This window comes from Mugil cephalus, chromosome 9 (genome assembly GCF_022458985.1).
Source record: "Mugil cephalus isolate CIBA_MC_2020 chromosome 9, CIBA_Mcephalus_1.1, whole genome shotgun sequence".
NCBI classification, from domain to species: domain Eukaryota; kingdom Metazoa; phylum Chordata; class Actinopteri; order Mugiliformes; family Mugilidae; genus Mugil; species Mugil cephalus.
Genome location: NC_061778.1, coordinates 9009479 through 9027428, shown reverse-complemented (window position 1 = coordinate 9027428; position 17950 = coordinate 9009479). Strand labels below are relative to the sequence as shown.

The 17950-nt window shown below is 43.4% G+C and overlaps 1 protein-coding gene across 4 annotated transcripts; it reads left to right on the top strand.

Moving 5' to 3' along the window:
• Positions 1-212: 212 nt before the first annotated feature.
• hic1 (hypermethylated in cancer 1) lies at positions 213-15361 on the top strand. Of its 4 annotated transcripts, none has more exons than XM_047593605.1 (2): positions 213-456; positions 6468-15361. In XM_047593605.1, exons 1-2 carry the CDS (start codon positions 397-399, stop codon positions 8706-8708), a joined length of 2301 nt encoding a protein of 766 aa, XP_047449561.1. In that variant the 5' UTR covers positions 213-396; the 3' UTR covers positions 8709-15361. The 4 variants fall into 4 exon arrangements, with proteins under 4 accessions (XP_047449561.1, XP_047449564.1, XP_047449563.1 ...); XM_047593608.1 differs by having other exon boundaries at positions 215-456; positions 6484-15361; XM_047593607.1 differs by lacking the exon at positions 213-456 and adding an exon at positions 479-2042.
• The last annotated feature ends 2589 nt before the right edge of the window (positions 15362-17950 follow it).

Here is a 17950-nt window from a genome sequence, read left to right as displayed (position 1 = left end):
GGCCAGTGCTTTGTTTTGTATTCCCCGTCAGTGTAACAGGTTTAAAGGTCGCTGTGTGTTTTCCATGTGATGCTGACAAATTAGAGGTCTTCCTTCCTTTCCTTTTTCAGTTGCCCTCACGCCGCCGCAAAGCTTTGCCCTCCTCGACAGGACCTGCAGGAATCACGGCCATTGGGTGGCGCTGCGCGCGTAAAGTCTCACAGCCGGCAGGTTTGGTCCGACCGGACCCGACACAGACTTGAAGTGTCAGATAGTCTCGTTAACACGTGAGAAATTCAGCGTGTGGAAAAAGGTGAAAGAGGGGGAAACCGGGAGGGAGAGGATTGCGAAAATACGCGGAAGGGAAGTTTTAGGATAGAGAGAGAGCTGGACTTGGAGGCAACTGCGGAGATCTTAATGAGGGAATGCCGAAAGGGAGAGAAGACTTACGGCCAGAGCACCAGACATGAGTCCGAGGTAAGGCTTGGGAGACGGAATAGAGGCGCGGATGGCATCCAGGCAGCAGTGTGATCATGCACTGTGCCTGAATTAGTTTTTTTTTAAAAAAATTTTTTTAGTTTTTATTTTCTACAATGATGAGTTTTTAGCTCTGTAGTGGCACGTCGAGCGCATGGATGCACTGACACAGACAAGTATCTGCGGGATGATCCACATGTAGGGATATCCGGCCTGTAAAGCGCATCTGATATACAGTAACTTCTCATGTTTTCAGTCTCGACGCATATATATATATATATTTAAAACATCCAGTACAACGTCGGTCCTTTGAAAAGGCGCAAAGCAGCGTACGCGTAAAGGAAGAAACGCTTGCAACGTGAAAGCAGACAAAGCAGAATAAGATATTTTAGTAATTTATTTTGCTATTTATGTGAAGCTCTAATTCAAACAATATATGTTTGTAATATTTTTAGACATATTAAATCGGTTCCCATGGCGTTGCTCTATGCTATACCACACATTTGCGTTTTCATTACTTATCACGAGAATATTATGGCATCAACCCCATGTGGAGGAAAAGGTTTTTAACTATTGAGACACGTGATTTAAATGTGTCCAGAAAAGGCCATCATTTGTTTGAGATGCCACTTTCGTCTGCCCCTTTTGAATCGGTTCAGTCTCCAATCCAGACGATGGCTAATAGCTTTCACCTCACAGCAGGTGTTTTACCTGCAGACACGGACTGAGACGTCTTTTCAGTTTCCCCCCTGGCAAATTCTCTTTATTGATCATTTTCAGGCAAGTTTACTGACTGGAGGTGAGCAGGATGGAGGCGGACACTTAACTTTAACACTTTATTGATTTCATTAATTGGAACTGGTAGAATATAAACAACAGTAAAGCATCAATTGCACCAAAATCCAAAGATAAATCATGATTGACCTGATTTAATTTTGTTATCAAGGATAAAATTGAAAATCGAGTATTTCTAAACTTCTCCAAAAATTTTGGGTTACTAGTCTGAGCATCGCTGCCACATACGGCATATACGTTTGTATATAATAGCTGCCTGTCTCTTTAAGACGAAGTGTTGAGAAGTTCAAGTCGGGGTCACTTGAAGTTCCTGCCCTCGATTTTACCTTTTAGTTTTATTATAGACTGACATCACACGGGGCGCTAAAACACTTAAGGCGCATAGAGGCTCCATTATCATCCCGGTGCGCGTTATTGCTCCGACTCAAAAATAGCTAAGGAAATTACTAGAAAAAAAAAAAAAAAAAAAGGGAGGAAAATGATGCTGGTCTAAGCACGTATATTTTTTTTTAAAAGGAGGGGATGAGGAGGAGGGGAGAGGAGGGGCAGAGAGACAGCAAGACAGAGAGAGAGGGAGGAAAGTGGGTGGGAGGACGGACCTAAGGAGCGAGAAGAAATTCATATCAATTAATAATCATAAAAAAAGAGCTGGCAGACGCGCTCGGAAAACTGGCATGGTTTTTTGGAGGCTGGCAGTTCAAAGCTGAAACGTCAGATATGACTCCTAGAGACTGCTGAGATGATCATTAAGGGAGACTTAGATCGGATGGCAGAAGACATCGGGCATGCAGGTAAGAGCTGCTGTACACAGGCAAGAAAGAGGGGAAGGGTGACGTTTGGATTTTAATTCAGAACGACGTGTAGAGTGTTTGCTGTCACGAATGAGGTGCGATTTTCTTAATTATAAAATATCCCCAGAACTTATTTCATATAATTTTTATTTTAGTGTCATTTCGTTCCGGACGAGAGGAACTGTGCCTCTTAATTACGCATTTAATTCGCGTCCACTGATGCGTCTCTTTCCTTTTTTTCCCCCTCTCCTCTTTTGTTAAAGAATTAATTGCGCATAGAGGGAGGCACTTAGTTTGTAAGATTCCTCGAGATCTAACGGTTGTTATTGTGATTTTTAGAATTTTTACAAAAATCTTCACAGTGATCCAAAATGTTTCGAAGCGAGTTCTCTTGACTCTGCAAAATCCGATTTAAGAACGAATTTCCAACTTGAAGTTAAAGTCTTCTGTTAAAATCTTTTTGAACTGTTTTTTTTATTTGCTCAACTGCAACTTAAACTTATCCAGTAATAACTGCATCAAGGAAGCTGCACTTTAAAATAATAATAATAATAATAATAATAGTACAATAGGGCGATCACGGTGCGTAAAAATGCCAGTAGCTGCAGAGTACAGGCGAATACGAGGAACTGTTTTATTAATATTCGGGGTAATTTATTATTTTAATTTTTTAAGAGCATGCATTTCTGGTTCCCTTTCGTACGATCCGAGATTACACACATCTGCACGAAAGAGATGCTTCCCATTGCTGCTGACAGGTCTGAAACGGAAAGAGTTGGTATAAGAAACAGCTGTCTCGATACACCTCTGAGCTGAAAACGGTTTCTGGAGGCGATTAGAGATTTTTTGGGGGGGCTGAGATGAGGAGAGGTAAAAGGATGGACGAGACGCTGCAGCACACACACACACACACACACACTCTCACACACATAGAGAGAGAGAGAGAAAGAGAGAGAGAGAGAGAAAGAGAGAGAGAGAGAGATGAATACACTAGGTCACTGCACAATCAGTGAAGAGCAGATCAGAAGAGGAGAAAGACTGAGGACGGATGTTCTCAGCGACACATTAGGACAGACAATTCCTTGCTTTGACGGAAAAACGCGACGTGTCCTCCAGTCCTGAACTTCAAACTTTACTCCTTAGTAAATCGCGACACACGCAAATGAACTGTTTAAACCGTCGTTTAATTTGCAGATAAATATGGCCTATAGATCAGCATGTAAAAAGAATAAACTCAGAACAAACTGCTTAAATTTGGACAGTATTAAATAGCTGCAGTCTAAAAATGTAAATCCAGACACGTTAATTATTATAAAACCCTCTTTGTCTATTATATTTGTCTATTTTACACAAACTCCATGGAGGCTAAAAAGCTGCCCTTCTCTCAATCCTTTATCAGCATTTTATAAATGTGCGATGATTTTTAGATTACAGAAGTCAAACAGGAAACCGACCCTGGAAACTGAACTGATGTTTGCTGAGCTAAACTCTAGTTTAACATATATTCACCTATGAGAAGTGCAACCACAACTCTGTGCAGTTTTTCTTACGAAAACTCTAAAACTGCTTTCTTTAAAGGTCACAAAAGTGGCAAAACGAATTAGTTGGATTAATGTGCAATAAAACAAATAAATTAATAAATAAATAAAAAAAAGAAATACTCCTTTCGAATTTACACTGAGTTGCAGTGGTGCCCCATAAATTGGACAAATGGGGTTTAAAATAAACAAAAGGTGCACGAGCACGGGGCTGCAAATCGCGACGAAAGAAAATAAAACGTCAACACAAGTTTTTAAGCAGATGTCTGGCGTGTTTATGTGGCCGAGGCTGAACGCAGAGGTAGGAAGTTTAGCTTTTCTCTACAGTCCAAACCACAGGGCCGAGAAAGCAGACAAAACACAGGGAAAGCTGGATATTAATGCGATGCAAATGGCTGCACGCTGTTGCCGCACACTACTACTATCACCGTCACCAGGATCTCCTCGGCCTGTTGACGGGTCATTAAAAAGGAAGGCAATCAGATGGAGGCAGCCATGCATCCCTGGGGAGCCGAGTGAGCTGCAGGCGGCTACGCTGTATGTGCAACCTGGGAAAATAATTTAATTTAACATGTTTAACAAACCAACAAAACAAGCTGCTGTGCAGGGCACTGCGCGTGTTTATAAGAGTGTAATGTGTTTCAGGTTTGCTTGAAGATGTGTTCTCGCACTAAAATATCAATGCAATCATCTATGGCTTGCTAACAGGATGGAGCAAGCTTACACTTAGATCAACAGTTTTATAACACACATGGTGGTGTTTCACCATTTCTGACGAGGCTGCATTAGACAGTGAAGTTCAGATTTTGAAAACAGCAGCAGCAGCAGCAAACAGATCCTTATTTTCTTGATAGGAAACCTGCAGCTCCCTTGACCGTTTTTACCACAAGATGTAACCAAAAATTTTTTTTTTTTTGGTAACAGCATGGTTGCAGGTGCGCAGAAGTGTCACCGTGTGAATTAGGCTGCTTTTTATGCATCAGAGGTTTTCTTTTAACCGTGGATTTAAATGCGTTGCATATGCGTCGCACTCTCTGTGATTAAAAAGAGAAAGAGAGAAAAAAAAAAGTAAAGGCATATATTCACAGCTCAGCTTTCAGGCAGGCTTTGTGATGCAAATGTCGCACAATACATGGCAGTTAGCCGCATACAGAACGTACGCTGATTGAGTCAGAGCACACAGTGTCACCGGCTCAGCGCAGCAACAGAGACTCTGCAAAAGTTCAGCGAGTCATGGAAAGTACTCTGGCCTGTTCCTCCTATCACATTTATTTCTAAACATGTTTGATGTGAGCGATGCTGAAATTTATGGTAAAACATGACTGCAGAGTAATCAGAGCCAGACAGAAAAAGAAAGCAGAGGTGGAAACACTTCAGATGACAATTGGAATCGCATTTATATACACAGGCAGGATGACAGCAGCTTCTTTTTAAAAATGTTGTGTTTAAAAGGTGTCTTTTTCTTCCATTCTGATGACTCTTCGCTGCATGACCACTGGCTGCACGTCACTCCTGACGTTTTATTTTCCATTTTTGTCGGTGATGACATTCCGCTTTGATGTTTGGGGCTTGATGCTGAACATGCATTTGTAAAAATAACCTGGGTGTCAGGAATACGCAACATTAGTGGGCGAAAATTGTAAGCATAGGAAAAATGACACAAGATTTCGTTCAGGACAACTTAGAATTCCTCACGTCTTTTTTTAAAAATGTTTTTATTTTTTTTTTTTATTCATACTTCTCTATTCTTACGCTGAGCGTGTTCACTGAATGGAATAAACAAGAAGTGAATGAGCTGGTGTCAGGAAGGCCGTGATCAGACAGATGACATGATATTTATTTAGTTGCTTGTTTCCCATCAGTGAGACTAAGCCCTTAGGGACAGTTTGAGACGTTTAATCTCATAAGTAAACTATCCTCGGATGACACTGATTGAACAATACATGGCGTCGCATGCATGCAGCTGATGTAGTTTATTTTAGGCTTGATGGAACAATTAGTGTTGATATTTCAGTGTAGCTCTCACTGTGTGCGTGCGTGTGTGTGTGTGTGTGTGCTGGATCCCTGGAGCCTATCTCAATGTAAAGTATTGAACCATCTAATGTTGATTTACATCCCGAGTGCTCTGTGTTCCTTATATGACTGGGCAGCAAGGCGAGCCGAAAGTCCTATCTTTTTTTGGATGTGTCCTCTCCACACAGGGTTATACCTGCTGTTCATCATACTTGTGAAACATCCATCCCTTGCTTTGTTTAAAACTCTGCGCAGCACTTCTGGAATACTTTATCAGGAAGCCAGCAATTACAAAATATATGTCTGTGGTTCTCTAACTTTAGCTCTTTCTCTGTTTTTTTGCTCGCTGCAGAGGAAGTGAGCGCTGTGACTTGAATTTCTCTTAACGAGAAAACCAAACGCTCACCTTTTGTGAAAGTTCACTTATCCTGAGTGGCCTCGATGTGCACTGCACACACCAGGTTCTGCCCTGGAACAGGAAATTTATACAAAATAAACCTACGTTGTTATGTAAATATTGTAATAATGAATTACAAATTCAATTAATAAAATAGGACACAAAATTAAACAAACTGTAATTTTCAGTTTGCATTAAAATGCGTTTATTTGAAGTGACGTATGTTGAAAGACTATCAGTTATTTATGGATTAGTGTTTCCATATGCAACGTCTGTTTTTCATCGTTTCTACAACAATTTTCTTAAAGAAACTTTTGCCTTTTAGTTGGCAGTGAGTGTTTGGCACTCTTTCGTCTTCTAATATAGGCTGAAGTGTGTTCCTTTTATGAAAATGCATCATCTTTCTAGCGGTGCAGAAAATGTCATATTGATTGTTGCTGTGACTTTAAATGCTGACTGTTGCATGACGTTTTACAGATATCTGTTTTTGCAGGTGGCGGACTGAAGACAATGCTGGATGCCATGGAAGTTCCAAGTCATGCTAGGGATCTCCTTCTGCAGCTCAACAGCCAACGCACCAAGGGCTTCCTGTGTGATGTTATCATTGTGGTGCAGAACGCCCTCTTCAGAGCTCACAAGAACATTCTGGCTGCCAGCAGCCTCTACTTGAAGTCTTTGGTGGTCCATGACAATCTCATCAACCTCGACCACGAGATGGTGAGTCCAGGGGTCTTCAGGGTCATTCTGGACTACATCTACACAGGGCGCCTTAGTGAAGGAGACCCCACTTCCCCCACTGAACCCAATCTCGGGGCTGTGTTGGCAGCAGCCAGCTACCTTCAGCTGCTCGACTTAGTGGCTTTGTGCAAAAAGAAGCTGAGAAGGAATGGCAAGTACCCTCCCCGTCCAGGCCCTGCATTTCTGCCCTACACAAAGATGGGGCCCAATAATATGGGTTTAGGGAGTGGCAGGTATAGGATCTCTACCCCTGTCATTCAGCCCTGTCCTCCAGGAGGAATTTTGAATAGCCACGCAAACCGGGCACCACCACTAGAGGAGCTAGTTCCCCATCGACTCGCCATTCACAGCGGGGAAATATATGCTCCCACCTCTGCCCAGGGCTCTCAAGTATTCCCACCCTTGCAGCCAGCTCTCCCTGCCCAGCTTGGGCGCTCAATGCACCCTGAGAGAAACTGCTCCCCCAACTATGGCCTTGATCTCTCCAAGAAAAGCCCCACCTCCCAGTCTCAGCTCACGCCCTCTCAAACCCATCTGGCAAACACTCACAACGACGAGGAGCGAGATGGGACTCTGAGCGACCGCACCAGTCCCATGCAGGGGACGAACGGGAGAGCCTTCTCCTCAGAAAAAATGGAGTCTTCTGACCAGGCAGGTTCCCTCACTCCTCCGCCTTTCCCCCATCTCAACCAGCCTCTCGGCCCCCACCTCCCACACCTGCATCGGTCAGGCTCCCACGGGAACGACCGCTACCCATGTCCCACCAGCCCCGACACCCCCACTGAAGGCGGAGAGGCAGGCAGGGAAATGGGCAACATCTACCGCTGGGTGAAACACGAGCCGATCTCCTACCCAGCTGAAGACGACGACGAGGACGAGGATGAAGAGGAAGGGGGCGAAAATGGAGAACAGCATCACAATCACCACAAGGCCGGGGAGGAGAGCGAAGGAGTGGATGACAAGAGCGGGTCTGGCACGGAGGAGACAGGGAGCAGCGAGGGCCGTCCGTCCCCTACAGGACCAATGGGGAGGTTCCACATGCCGTATGAGCCAGAGAGCTTCGGGGACAATCTCTATGTCTGCATTCCCTGTGACAAAGGCTTTCCGAGCTCAGAGCAGCTCAATGCACACGTCGAGACACACACAGAAGAGGAGCTGTACGGCAACTCTGGCGGGGAGATGGGAAACAGCAATAACAGCAGCACCAAAAACATCACCAGTAATACAAACGGCTACGGGGGCCTCAACACCAGCAACACTCTGAACAGTTTGTCTCACCTGGAAACCAAGTCCAACCAGGGCCTGAATTCAGGGAGCATCGGGGAGATGATCAGACCCTACCGCTGTTCCTCCTGTGAAAAGTCTTACAAAGATCCAGCCACTCTGCGCCAACACGAGAAGACCCACTGGCTGACGCGGCCTTACCCCTGCAGCATTTGCGGCAAGAAGTTCACGCAGCGCGGCACCATGACGCGCCACATGCGCAGCCACCTGGGCCTTAAACCCTTTGCCTGTGACTCCTGCGGTATGCGCTTCACCCGGCAGTACCGGCTCACTGAGCATATGCGCATCCACTCTGGGGAAAAGCCCTATGAATGTCAGGTGTGTGGGGGAAAGTTCGCTCAGCAGCGCAACCTCATCAGTCACATGAAGATGCACAGCAGTGGGGGGACCACAGGGGGCCTGACCACAGATGGGAAACTGAAGCTGGACTTTGCCGAGGGCATCTATCCTCTGAGTAAATACACAGCAGAGCACTTGGGGCTGAAGCAGGAGAAGGCCAACGAGCTCCTCATCCAAGCGCAGCAGCAACTGGTGGCTGACGCGAAGGTCATGGAGAGCCTCTACCCGCTCTCCAAGCTGGCCTCGGAGCACCTGGGCCTCACCCACGACAAGATGGACATCCTGGGCCAACCGCTGCCTCCTCCTCCGCAGCCCCTCTCTGATGCTCGCACCATTGACCGCTACTCACCCAGCTAAGACATGTGACATGTATAAATGGCAATCACCAATAGGTCTGTGTGCACACACAATTTGCAGTATTCTAAAGCCATTCACCTCAACTCAGTATCTCCTCTGCACCTCAGACTCAGACCAAAAGGAACTGGTCTGCTAATGCACACCAAACTGTGTAGACTGTAAGTGCCTTTCTATGCATCTAATGTATCTTAAAGTCCTCCTTCATAAAGGAGCTTTGTGCTATTACGTGACCAAGGGACACTCTCTTTAAATAAGTACAGTATTTATGTACAGTGTATACAAAGAAACTTTTTTTTTTTTTTAATTCCAGCCATTGAGCCAAAGTAACAAATTGAAAACCAAAAAGGAAATTGTTTTATTTATTTTTGTATTATGGTGAAATCCAAAGAGAAACTGTTGCAAGGAAACTTTGCAATCCGACCCTAAACCTGTGTACTATTCATCTTTGTACAACAAATGAAAAAGCACATAAGGACAGTATTCAGGGTTTGTCCAGACCTGAGCAGAACTTTTTACCACATGAATAAGCCAACTCACCTGGACTTTAAAGTAATGGGAGTATTTTGTTTTCTTTACTTGCTTTATGATTTTCTGTGTTTTTGGGGTACTGGACAATTTATGTATCTCACGCTCCGGCTTCTCCCCATCGTGTGAAATGACTGAATGATAAGAGCAACTGGCTCAGCATTTCAGCAAAGTCTTCTCTGCTTTAACTTTCTCTATGTTTTTTTTTTTTAAGTATTCCACTCCCCTGCATATTTGTGTGGATAAAGGCTCATACTATGTGACAGTAATGGTAGCTTAATGGCCTCAGCTTGCAACCCTTCCCGAGCTAAAACTTCCTTAAGAGTTTGACGAACATCCCTTAGCTGTTGTTATTGAGACACAGTGAGCACAACCCTGTGATCTCACAACTGGGCCATGATTGCACATACCCAACTGATGACACACTAATCCTTGTAATCATGACGAGTGTAGCCTCGTATCACAGTGTAGACGAAGCATGGGTGTTGCCTCTGACACCGTGTAATATTTACAATTATGGATCGGGTTGAGCAGAGAGGCAGGGGCCAGGACAGAATTAATGACAAAGAAATCAGTCATTTGCTGAGAGGAGTAATTACTTGCATTCATAGCAGGCTGATGATTAATTTGGGGAGCTGCAGTAGTCAAAAGCCTTGTTGGACGCCTCTCCACTGCACTGTCCAGCCTCTCATTTGACCTCCCTCCTCTGTAGTCTGTTGTCTGGGAGCCGTGCTACTGTTGACAGGCCAAAGTGAGTACTGTATTCAGCCCTTTGCCTTAGAAGCACTCCACACACCGGATGCATACACTCTCCCCCTTGACATACAAACCGAGCTGCTAATCTGTCAGCGATACGAACATAAGAAGGGGTTTGTGGGTCTTCCCTGGGAGCCAGCGGGTGAACAGCACTCCCCAGCTGCTGTGCTCCAGTAATCCCTGTGTAATCTCACTTTCTCCTGGACAATTCGCACTGCCTGCCGGCGCGATGTCCCATTTCATGCCTGCCATCTTACTCCTCTTATCCACTTATTAACATCACATCCCAGCCTAGCAAATGTCTCCCGGCCTCGCCTCGCCTCACTTCCCCGGCTGGTATCAAACGCGGAAACAAAGAATGACATATTTCTGTGTTGGCTGACCAGCAGTTCCTCCAGCTTGAAAACAAAAGAGCACTTAAAGGTTGCGGGTTGAAGGCACATTCTTGTCTTTAAATGTTTATCCCAAAGAACGTGTTGGCCCTTATTGTTATTCCTTTTTTTTTTTTTCCCCCTCCACTTTTACTAGTCCTTGATTCAGATTAGAAATGTTTGACCACTATAGTGCCAATGCCAACCTCAGTGGGTGAATGTGAAGACTAAAGCCATAAATACACTGTGATAGACGTAGTGAATCTTAAAGGCTTAAAAAAAAAAAGAAAAAAAAACAGACAATGTGCCTTACTTATGGAATTGTATTTTTTGAAAATGTAACAATAATTTAAGGGGTTCTTTTCTGTAGCATATGATCATATCAAACGTGGTGTTTCTTGATACTTTCTTTTCTTTACTTCATTTTAATTTGAACTGAAAGCAGCGCACGTGAAACTGGTGCTTACCTCAGGACTGAACCCAGCATGGGGATGCTAAGCTTTTTGTAAATCCTAGATCAACAGTATCAACAAACAACACACACATACATGCATACACTCACAAACACTTTTTTTTTTTTTAATTTCTTATTAACAGGATAGTTAGTCCTGTGTTAAACCTGTGGTTATTTCTGTGTTTATGCATTTCATGTTACAGCTTTATGGTGGAGAGATAACATGTGATATTAACAGTTTTGTTTTTAATTTCACTATGCGGTATGCATTTTCTAATGTGTCGTCCTCAAAGAGGCTTATGTCGCTCTGACCAATTATATTTGTTATACCTTCAGGCTAAGTCATTTTTATCAGTACCTTAAGGTAAAGCCACAGTTTTCTAAGTATGATTGCATTTGTCTTTGTTTTTAGTAACGCATGAGTATAAAAACGAGGTGACGAGTTTTGAAAATGCTCAGTACCCACAATACACAATGCGTCACCAGTACTTCCTGAAACAGGCAAGCGGTGAGTTTACTGGTTGGGTATGAAAACTAGTCCACTTTCAGAGTCAAATGGAGGTCACATGCAGGAAGCCACGTCGATACGGTGCGTTAAAAATACCTTAAATGCAACGTTGGTAGTAAGACAGACTTTGTCCACAAACATGTGAATACGTGTTAAAGATGGCGAAACAAGCGGATGTGAGCCGTGAGAATTTCAGCCACCTCGCAATCTCCCATTCGCAAGTCGAAATAAAAAACGCGTGTTCTCGTTTTCCTTGCCAACTGCATTAAAACAACACAAAGTGTTTCCACTTCAAATCTGTGTGAGAGCGGAGAACCAGATAATGCCCGAGCGTTTTCTGTAGCATGTGCACTGCTCGAAATCCGCGTTAACTGCATTATAATCCGTACGGCAGCAGGGAGGGAGGGAGGGCGGGAGGGGCCGTGCATCTATAGAGAGGGGAAGCGTTCGCTTGTCTGTTCGTGTGTCCCTTAATGCTATTTGAGCGGCCGTTAATGCATGTCCTGGGAATAGTGTTGGTGTGAAGGAGAAGAGCTGAGGAGCAGGAAGTGAACTTTTGGCTGGTGTGTTGTGCTGAGCAGGATGTGCCGTGTGTTTCTGCTCACAGGCAGATAGAGAGAGACGGAGAACAGGGAGGGAGAGGAGCAGGGAGAGCGCAGCAGGGTGGACGCGAGCCATTGTCTCAGTATGAAAGCCTGTTCGTACTTCTAAAACTCTCCATTCAGAAAACAAGTAGACTGTATCTTCTCTTTTCCTTCCTCTTATTGCTCTTTGGGAATAAACCTCTGCTCAGTATCACAGTGATTGTGGGCTTTCAAGGGCTTGCACGGGCGTGCGATCTGGACAGTTTCTTTACAGTTTGAGGCCGTTGTGTATTCGCTCATTTTCAGGTCACAAAAATTCTAATATATTTACAGTATACTCTGTAGATATTTTAAACAATTTTTAAAAAATTCGGGCAGCGCCAAAAAATATGAAGAGAGAGTGCAATGTAAATCACAATTAAAAACTGGCAGTATTTATTTTCCCCTGTGCTTGTTTCACTTAATGAAATTAGAAGCATCTTGTTTCAATTTACTGATGCAGCCACTCAAACCCCTGGGCTGACACGCCAAACCCAACGCCACTAAAGTGGTTTACACGAGGATGTTTATTAGTAACATTAATTAATGTAATGGGAGTAAACGATTTCATATATAAATTAGTGCTGTAAGGCAAACCACCAGCTCTGAGATGTGGGTTGCGCTTTATTTTTTATTTTTATTCCTTTGCTCGTTTCATTCCTCTCTAATGTTGTTATGGCAACCATCCCAGGCCCGTAACTTTTGTAACACTAACAATATAGAAGTTAAAAAAAAAAAAAGGAAAAAAAAAAAAAAAGAGGATCTGGACGACGGCCAGCGGCGCCGTGTAGACCAAAAAAGGGTTTTAATGTTAAAAATGCAAAGTATGAATTTAAGCTTTCTACCAGAAGCAGCGGGGCCAAGGTCACCTATGTGACTCTGACAGGCTGGATAGTCTGCAATCATAGCGCTGTTTGACATTTATTGTATTTCACTGTGTGTGCCAGAGAGACTGAAGCACTTAGCAGACGTCGCGGACTCGGCGATGGTATTCGTAGCTTCTGACCAACTTTGCCTTGTTTTAAAATCCATTATCTGCGCGGCTAATGATGAGGGCACAGTGCAGACAAGCCACTATTGTACAGTACATATATTTCTTTTTACGAGGATCCGTGTTTGAATGTAAGCTACAGCTGAGTCAATAATACAATAACTAAGCCTCACTCTGGCTTGAAAAACAAAAGCTGACTCTTGAGTGAGCCGGTGTAAATTGCATGCAAAGGTTTTCCGACGTGTCCGTGTAATGCACCTGTCTATCTACATGTTTGAATGCCTTTCCCACCGTGTAGCAGAGTAAAGTACAAGGGAGATATCTGACACTTTCAAGAGTCTTTATTACACGCAGCTGCTTTAGATTTATTCCTCTGAACTGCACTTTTCTGGAAAAATCATTGTATTGTGATTTTTTTTTTTTTTTTTTTTTTTATTACTCCCCTAGAAGTCCCACAATTGCTTTTCCTCTGGCGCTTCACATTCATCCTCTTCCTCCAGTTCGGAGCTTGGCCGCACTCGTTCGTAGCCCTCAAAGCACAGCTTCCCTCGTCACCTCTCCCTGTCCCCTTCTCTCTCCTTACACTTAACAAGAACCGCTGACCCAGAGGGCCCACCGCCGCCCACCCTCCCCCCTCTCCCTCCCCTCCCTCCCTCCCTCCCTCCTCTCCCATGATCCACTTACTTCCAGCTGTTTTTCATGCTGGAGAAGACAGTTGTCTAAATGTTTATGTGAAGAGCTACTTTCTTTTTCTCTAAGCCCTGATCAATTTCCAAAACGAACTTCGTGGCATGTGTTAAAATACAAGGGATGATGGGCCAAAAAAAAAAAAAAAAAAAAGATTAAAAAAAAAAATACAAAAGAAGAAAGAAAGAAAGAAATCTGACATAGTTATTGTTTTCTGATCCCCAAGCCAAGAAACGGCTTACAGAGGGAAGATTAAAGACACCATATTGTTGTAGAGGAAATGCAGAATAATGTGAGGGGAAATGTTCGGCAAAAATATGCTCAGAAAGATGCCAGTAAAGTAAACACGTATGAAATTGCACAATTGAGTCGGGCCTCGGCTGCACGGGCCAAGTCATGCGCTGTGATGGAGGGAACAAGTATGGGAGAAGGAAAAGAACCAGAAACAGAGAGAAAAATAGCTTGTGCTCGATAGTCATAACCTTCAGTAAATAACAAAGGAAAACTGGCTGCTTCTCCTCACTTCTCTTCTCCCCCCCCCTCCGTCTGTGGGCCTTCCTATTTAAATTCCCCTCTTTTTTGGCAAATTACCTTTGAGGAAATGATTGTCTTTTCATTGTCGGTTGCTGCAGGTCGTTGTCAGGATCTTAATATTAGCGTTCATGTCAGCGTGCCCTCTGAGATGACATCCTCTTCCCAGACTTAACAATTGTCACCCCAATCAGCACATGACCCACAGTAGGCTCTTTGTAGTCGAGTAAGCGAAGGAGGTCTAGTTCAGGTCGCCGCTTCTGTCTCCACGTCGAACACAAACAAACTAGTCGGACGCATACAGCCGAACATGTGTACGAGCCCCTGGAGTTTAAATGCAAAGAGAAACAAAGAGCGAGGGCTAACAAGCAGGAATATGGAGGAGTGAAAGTAAAGCAAAAAAAAAAATATCCGACTGTCCCTCCAACAGCTGGATGGCAGACTGGTGCTCCACATTAGGTCAGATTTAATTAGTTTGCCTCGCTCCGTTTGGAGTGTCGCTTCTCGTAGAAAAAGCCATCTTTAAAGCGAAGGCGACTCCGCTGATGGCTTCCACTCGACACACAAACCGAAACCTGTGCCAGAATGAAACAGAGCCTCAGGGCGCGCTCTCACACACACACACACACACACACACAAAAAAAAAATCGATTTTAGTGTTAGATCTAGAAACGACGTAGTGAGGAGGTTGAGCAGTAACACACAAACGGCCACGCACGAGTAGTGAGCGAGCACACGAAAAAAATACGATATCACACATTCAGCAGAAGGCAGGCTCTCATTTCAGCAGACGTGCCTGAAACATCAACAGCGTCAAGTGTTTTCTTTTTGTGTTTTGTGGCTTTACCACAGTTTATACCGTAAAGACAATTAAAAAGCAATACTTTAAACCAAAACAGTATTTTTTTTCTTCATTTTCTCCATTTCAGTGTCAACATTGAGCTTACTTTGCTTTAGTGAAATGAATGTATTTATTGCATGTCAAAATGTTTTATAGTTAATTTTTTTTTCTCTGTGTACATTTCAATTGTGTGTCTTTTTTTTTTTACAATAATTTCTTTTAATTATGGTGTTTTTTGATAAAATCATGTCGATAAGGCTTTTATTTTTTTTAAAAGCCAATGTGAAAAATATTTTCTTTTGTTTGTTTTTTTGTTTGTTACTATACTCAAAATCAACTCGGCAATAAAATGAATTGCATAATGGATTTGCAAGAAAATGTGTCAAATTATTATTATTTGCAAGTCAAATGATTAGAAATATACATTTGTGCTGAATTATCCCCTAGATTTGCCTCATTTCTAAACCTTCCACATCCTAACTTATTAGTGTTAGACCACAGCCACCATCTTTTTTTTTTTTTTTTTTTTTTTTTTTTTTATTGGCGTATTTATTGTGCATAAAATGGGTTTTTACATAAAAAAAGAAAAAATATAAGACAAAGGGCCGCGATCAAGTCCATTGCGCAGCAGATGGCCGCAAATATGAGCAACTCCTGTTGGTTTTCCTGCAATGCACCGGCCCTTCGAGTCCATGCTCTCCCATATGGAGACATGTGAGTGCCTCATTTAAGACAGAGAATTTCAAATGAATCTCATACATCACACACAGTCCACATGCAACAATGAACAGATCCATTACTCTGTCAGCAGGAGCAAAACCAGCCAGGCAGGCACGCACACGCACACACACACACACACACACACATCCTTTCTCGACTGTGTGAAAATCACCTTATTATCACCAGCACATGAGAAATCATAGTGCCTTCCAGATGTTTGATATGAATCGAGAAACTTGCCAGAAATTACATCCTGGCTTTAAACAAATTAGAATTTCTTCTCTCAGGTGCTGTAAATCATTAACATTCATGAACTGGAGGTGCTTCCTGACTGATCATGTTCGCCAGGTGAAATGAAAGACGCCGTCCTGCTCGGCGCTGTTTGAACAGTAGGTGAAAACAAAAGAAAAAGCGCAACATTCATCCCGTCTCAGTTAATTCTTTATCTGGAATGCAGCCTCAAGTTTCTCCGTCTGAAACTCCAGCGAATTGCTACGCAGGTACCAGCTGAACCGCTGCAGAGGTCGTGTTTATGCATCACGAAAAACATACTCACTGAACGTACACTGACTTCGTTTTTTAACCTGGTAAGTGTTTCCAATGTTAGAAATAAACTTTAGGCAGATTATCTGAGCCACCTTATATGGGGGGAAGTTGGCGTTCTGACAAAACAGCAACCTTCTTTTTTTTTTTTTTTTTTTTTGCAAAACTAAAAGTGGCTGTGTTGGCATGTCGCTTCATCTATCAACACGGCATGAAATATCATCCAGGAAGTCAGGTTTGAGCAACTGATTAATTCATTTCAAAAGCTTATCAGAAGCCAAATTTGCTGCACAGCTGTTTAAACTCTGAATGTGGAAAGTTAAAAAGTAGAAAAACAGTGTTCACAGTATAACAAAGTATACTACCTGGTAGTGATGCATGGTCAGTGGGTCTTAAAAATGAACAACTCAATAGCAAGTGAGTAAAAGAGCCAAAAGTCATTAATATGGAAAATATTACATTCTCTAAAAGGCACATTGATGCAATTTTCTTTTCAGCAAATCAGAAGAACTTTTGGTTTAAACACATTTTCATTTACCAGCTTATTCAGAGGCGAGTTTCATATCCACTTATATTAGTAAACTGTGGTATTTCAATCATTCATGCTTTGGATGAGGGGATGATTTATCTATGCATTTGACTGGTTTGCTCCTTTGTTCACTGGATGATCCTGCACCGATCAGGCATAACATTATGAACACCTTCCTAATGTTGTGCATGTCTCTTTTGTGCCTCCAAAACAGACTCATCAGAAAATGGACATGGGCCTTCTGAGGGTGTCCTGTGGGGTCTGGAAACAGGATGTTTTATTGGGGGGTCTTTGGGTCCTATGGGTTAAGGGGAGGGGCCTCTGTGGATCATCCCACAGGTACTTGATCGGTTCGGGATCTAATAAATTTGGAGGCCAGGTCAACAGCTTGTGCTGTTCTTCATGTTGTTGTTTTTTTGAGTTGTTCCTAAACCTTACTATGGGGTGGGGGTGTCTGGTCTGGCTTGGTCTATTTGTGTTAGTAACATGAACCTGAATGCCAAGTCCAGAACGTTTCTTAGCAGGACATTGTATTGTCATAAGATGGGTCAACGTTATTTACTTCTGTCCGTGGTCATAATGTTATGCTCGATTGGTGTACATTGGTGGTAGTTTGTTGTGCTTTTTCACGCAAAGACCGAACGTGGCCTCAGTAACGCCAGTAATGTCTCACTCCATAAGCGAACCAAACACACATCTACTCGTAAGAAGGTAAACACTGCCGACCACCAGTTTAGCAGCAGGTTGCCTTCTTCCTTCCACCGTGTTCCCTTGCCTCTCTGGCACCACATATTAAATGGCAAAGGTCTGTGGTGTTTGGTTTCCCCACAGTGGGTGACCCAGGAGGGGGTGCCAGGTCCCAGTGCCCCCCATCAACCCCCTTGAACCTCCAGTGCCCCGTCTGCCAAGATGCATACTAATCTGTGCAGTCACGTTCTGCTCATGTTAGCTCTGTTTTTCTCCCACAAGACATTCAAGTCAGATAATATTGTTCAGGGGTTTGAATGAAAATGTCTGTCCGCATTAGCTCGGTGATGGTTTCCCTCACCACGCACAGACTTTTTCACCACAAACGGGAATGATTGGGTAAAACATGAATAGGTGAGGTGGATAATCAGCGGGTTTCCACCGGTGGAAGTTTGTCTTAGCTGGAGCTTGGGACA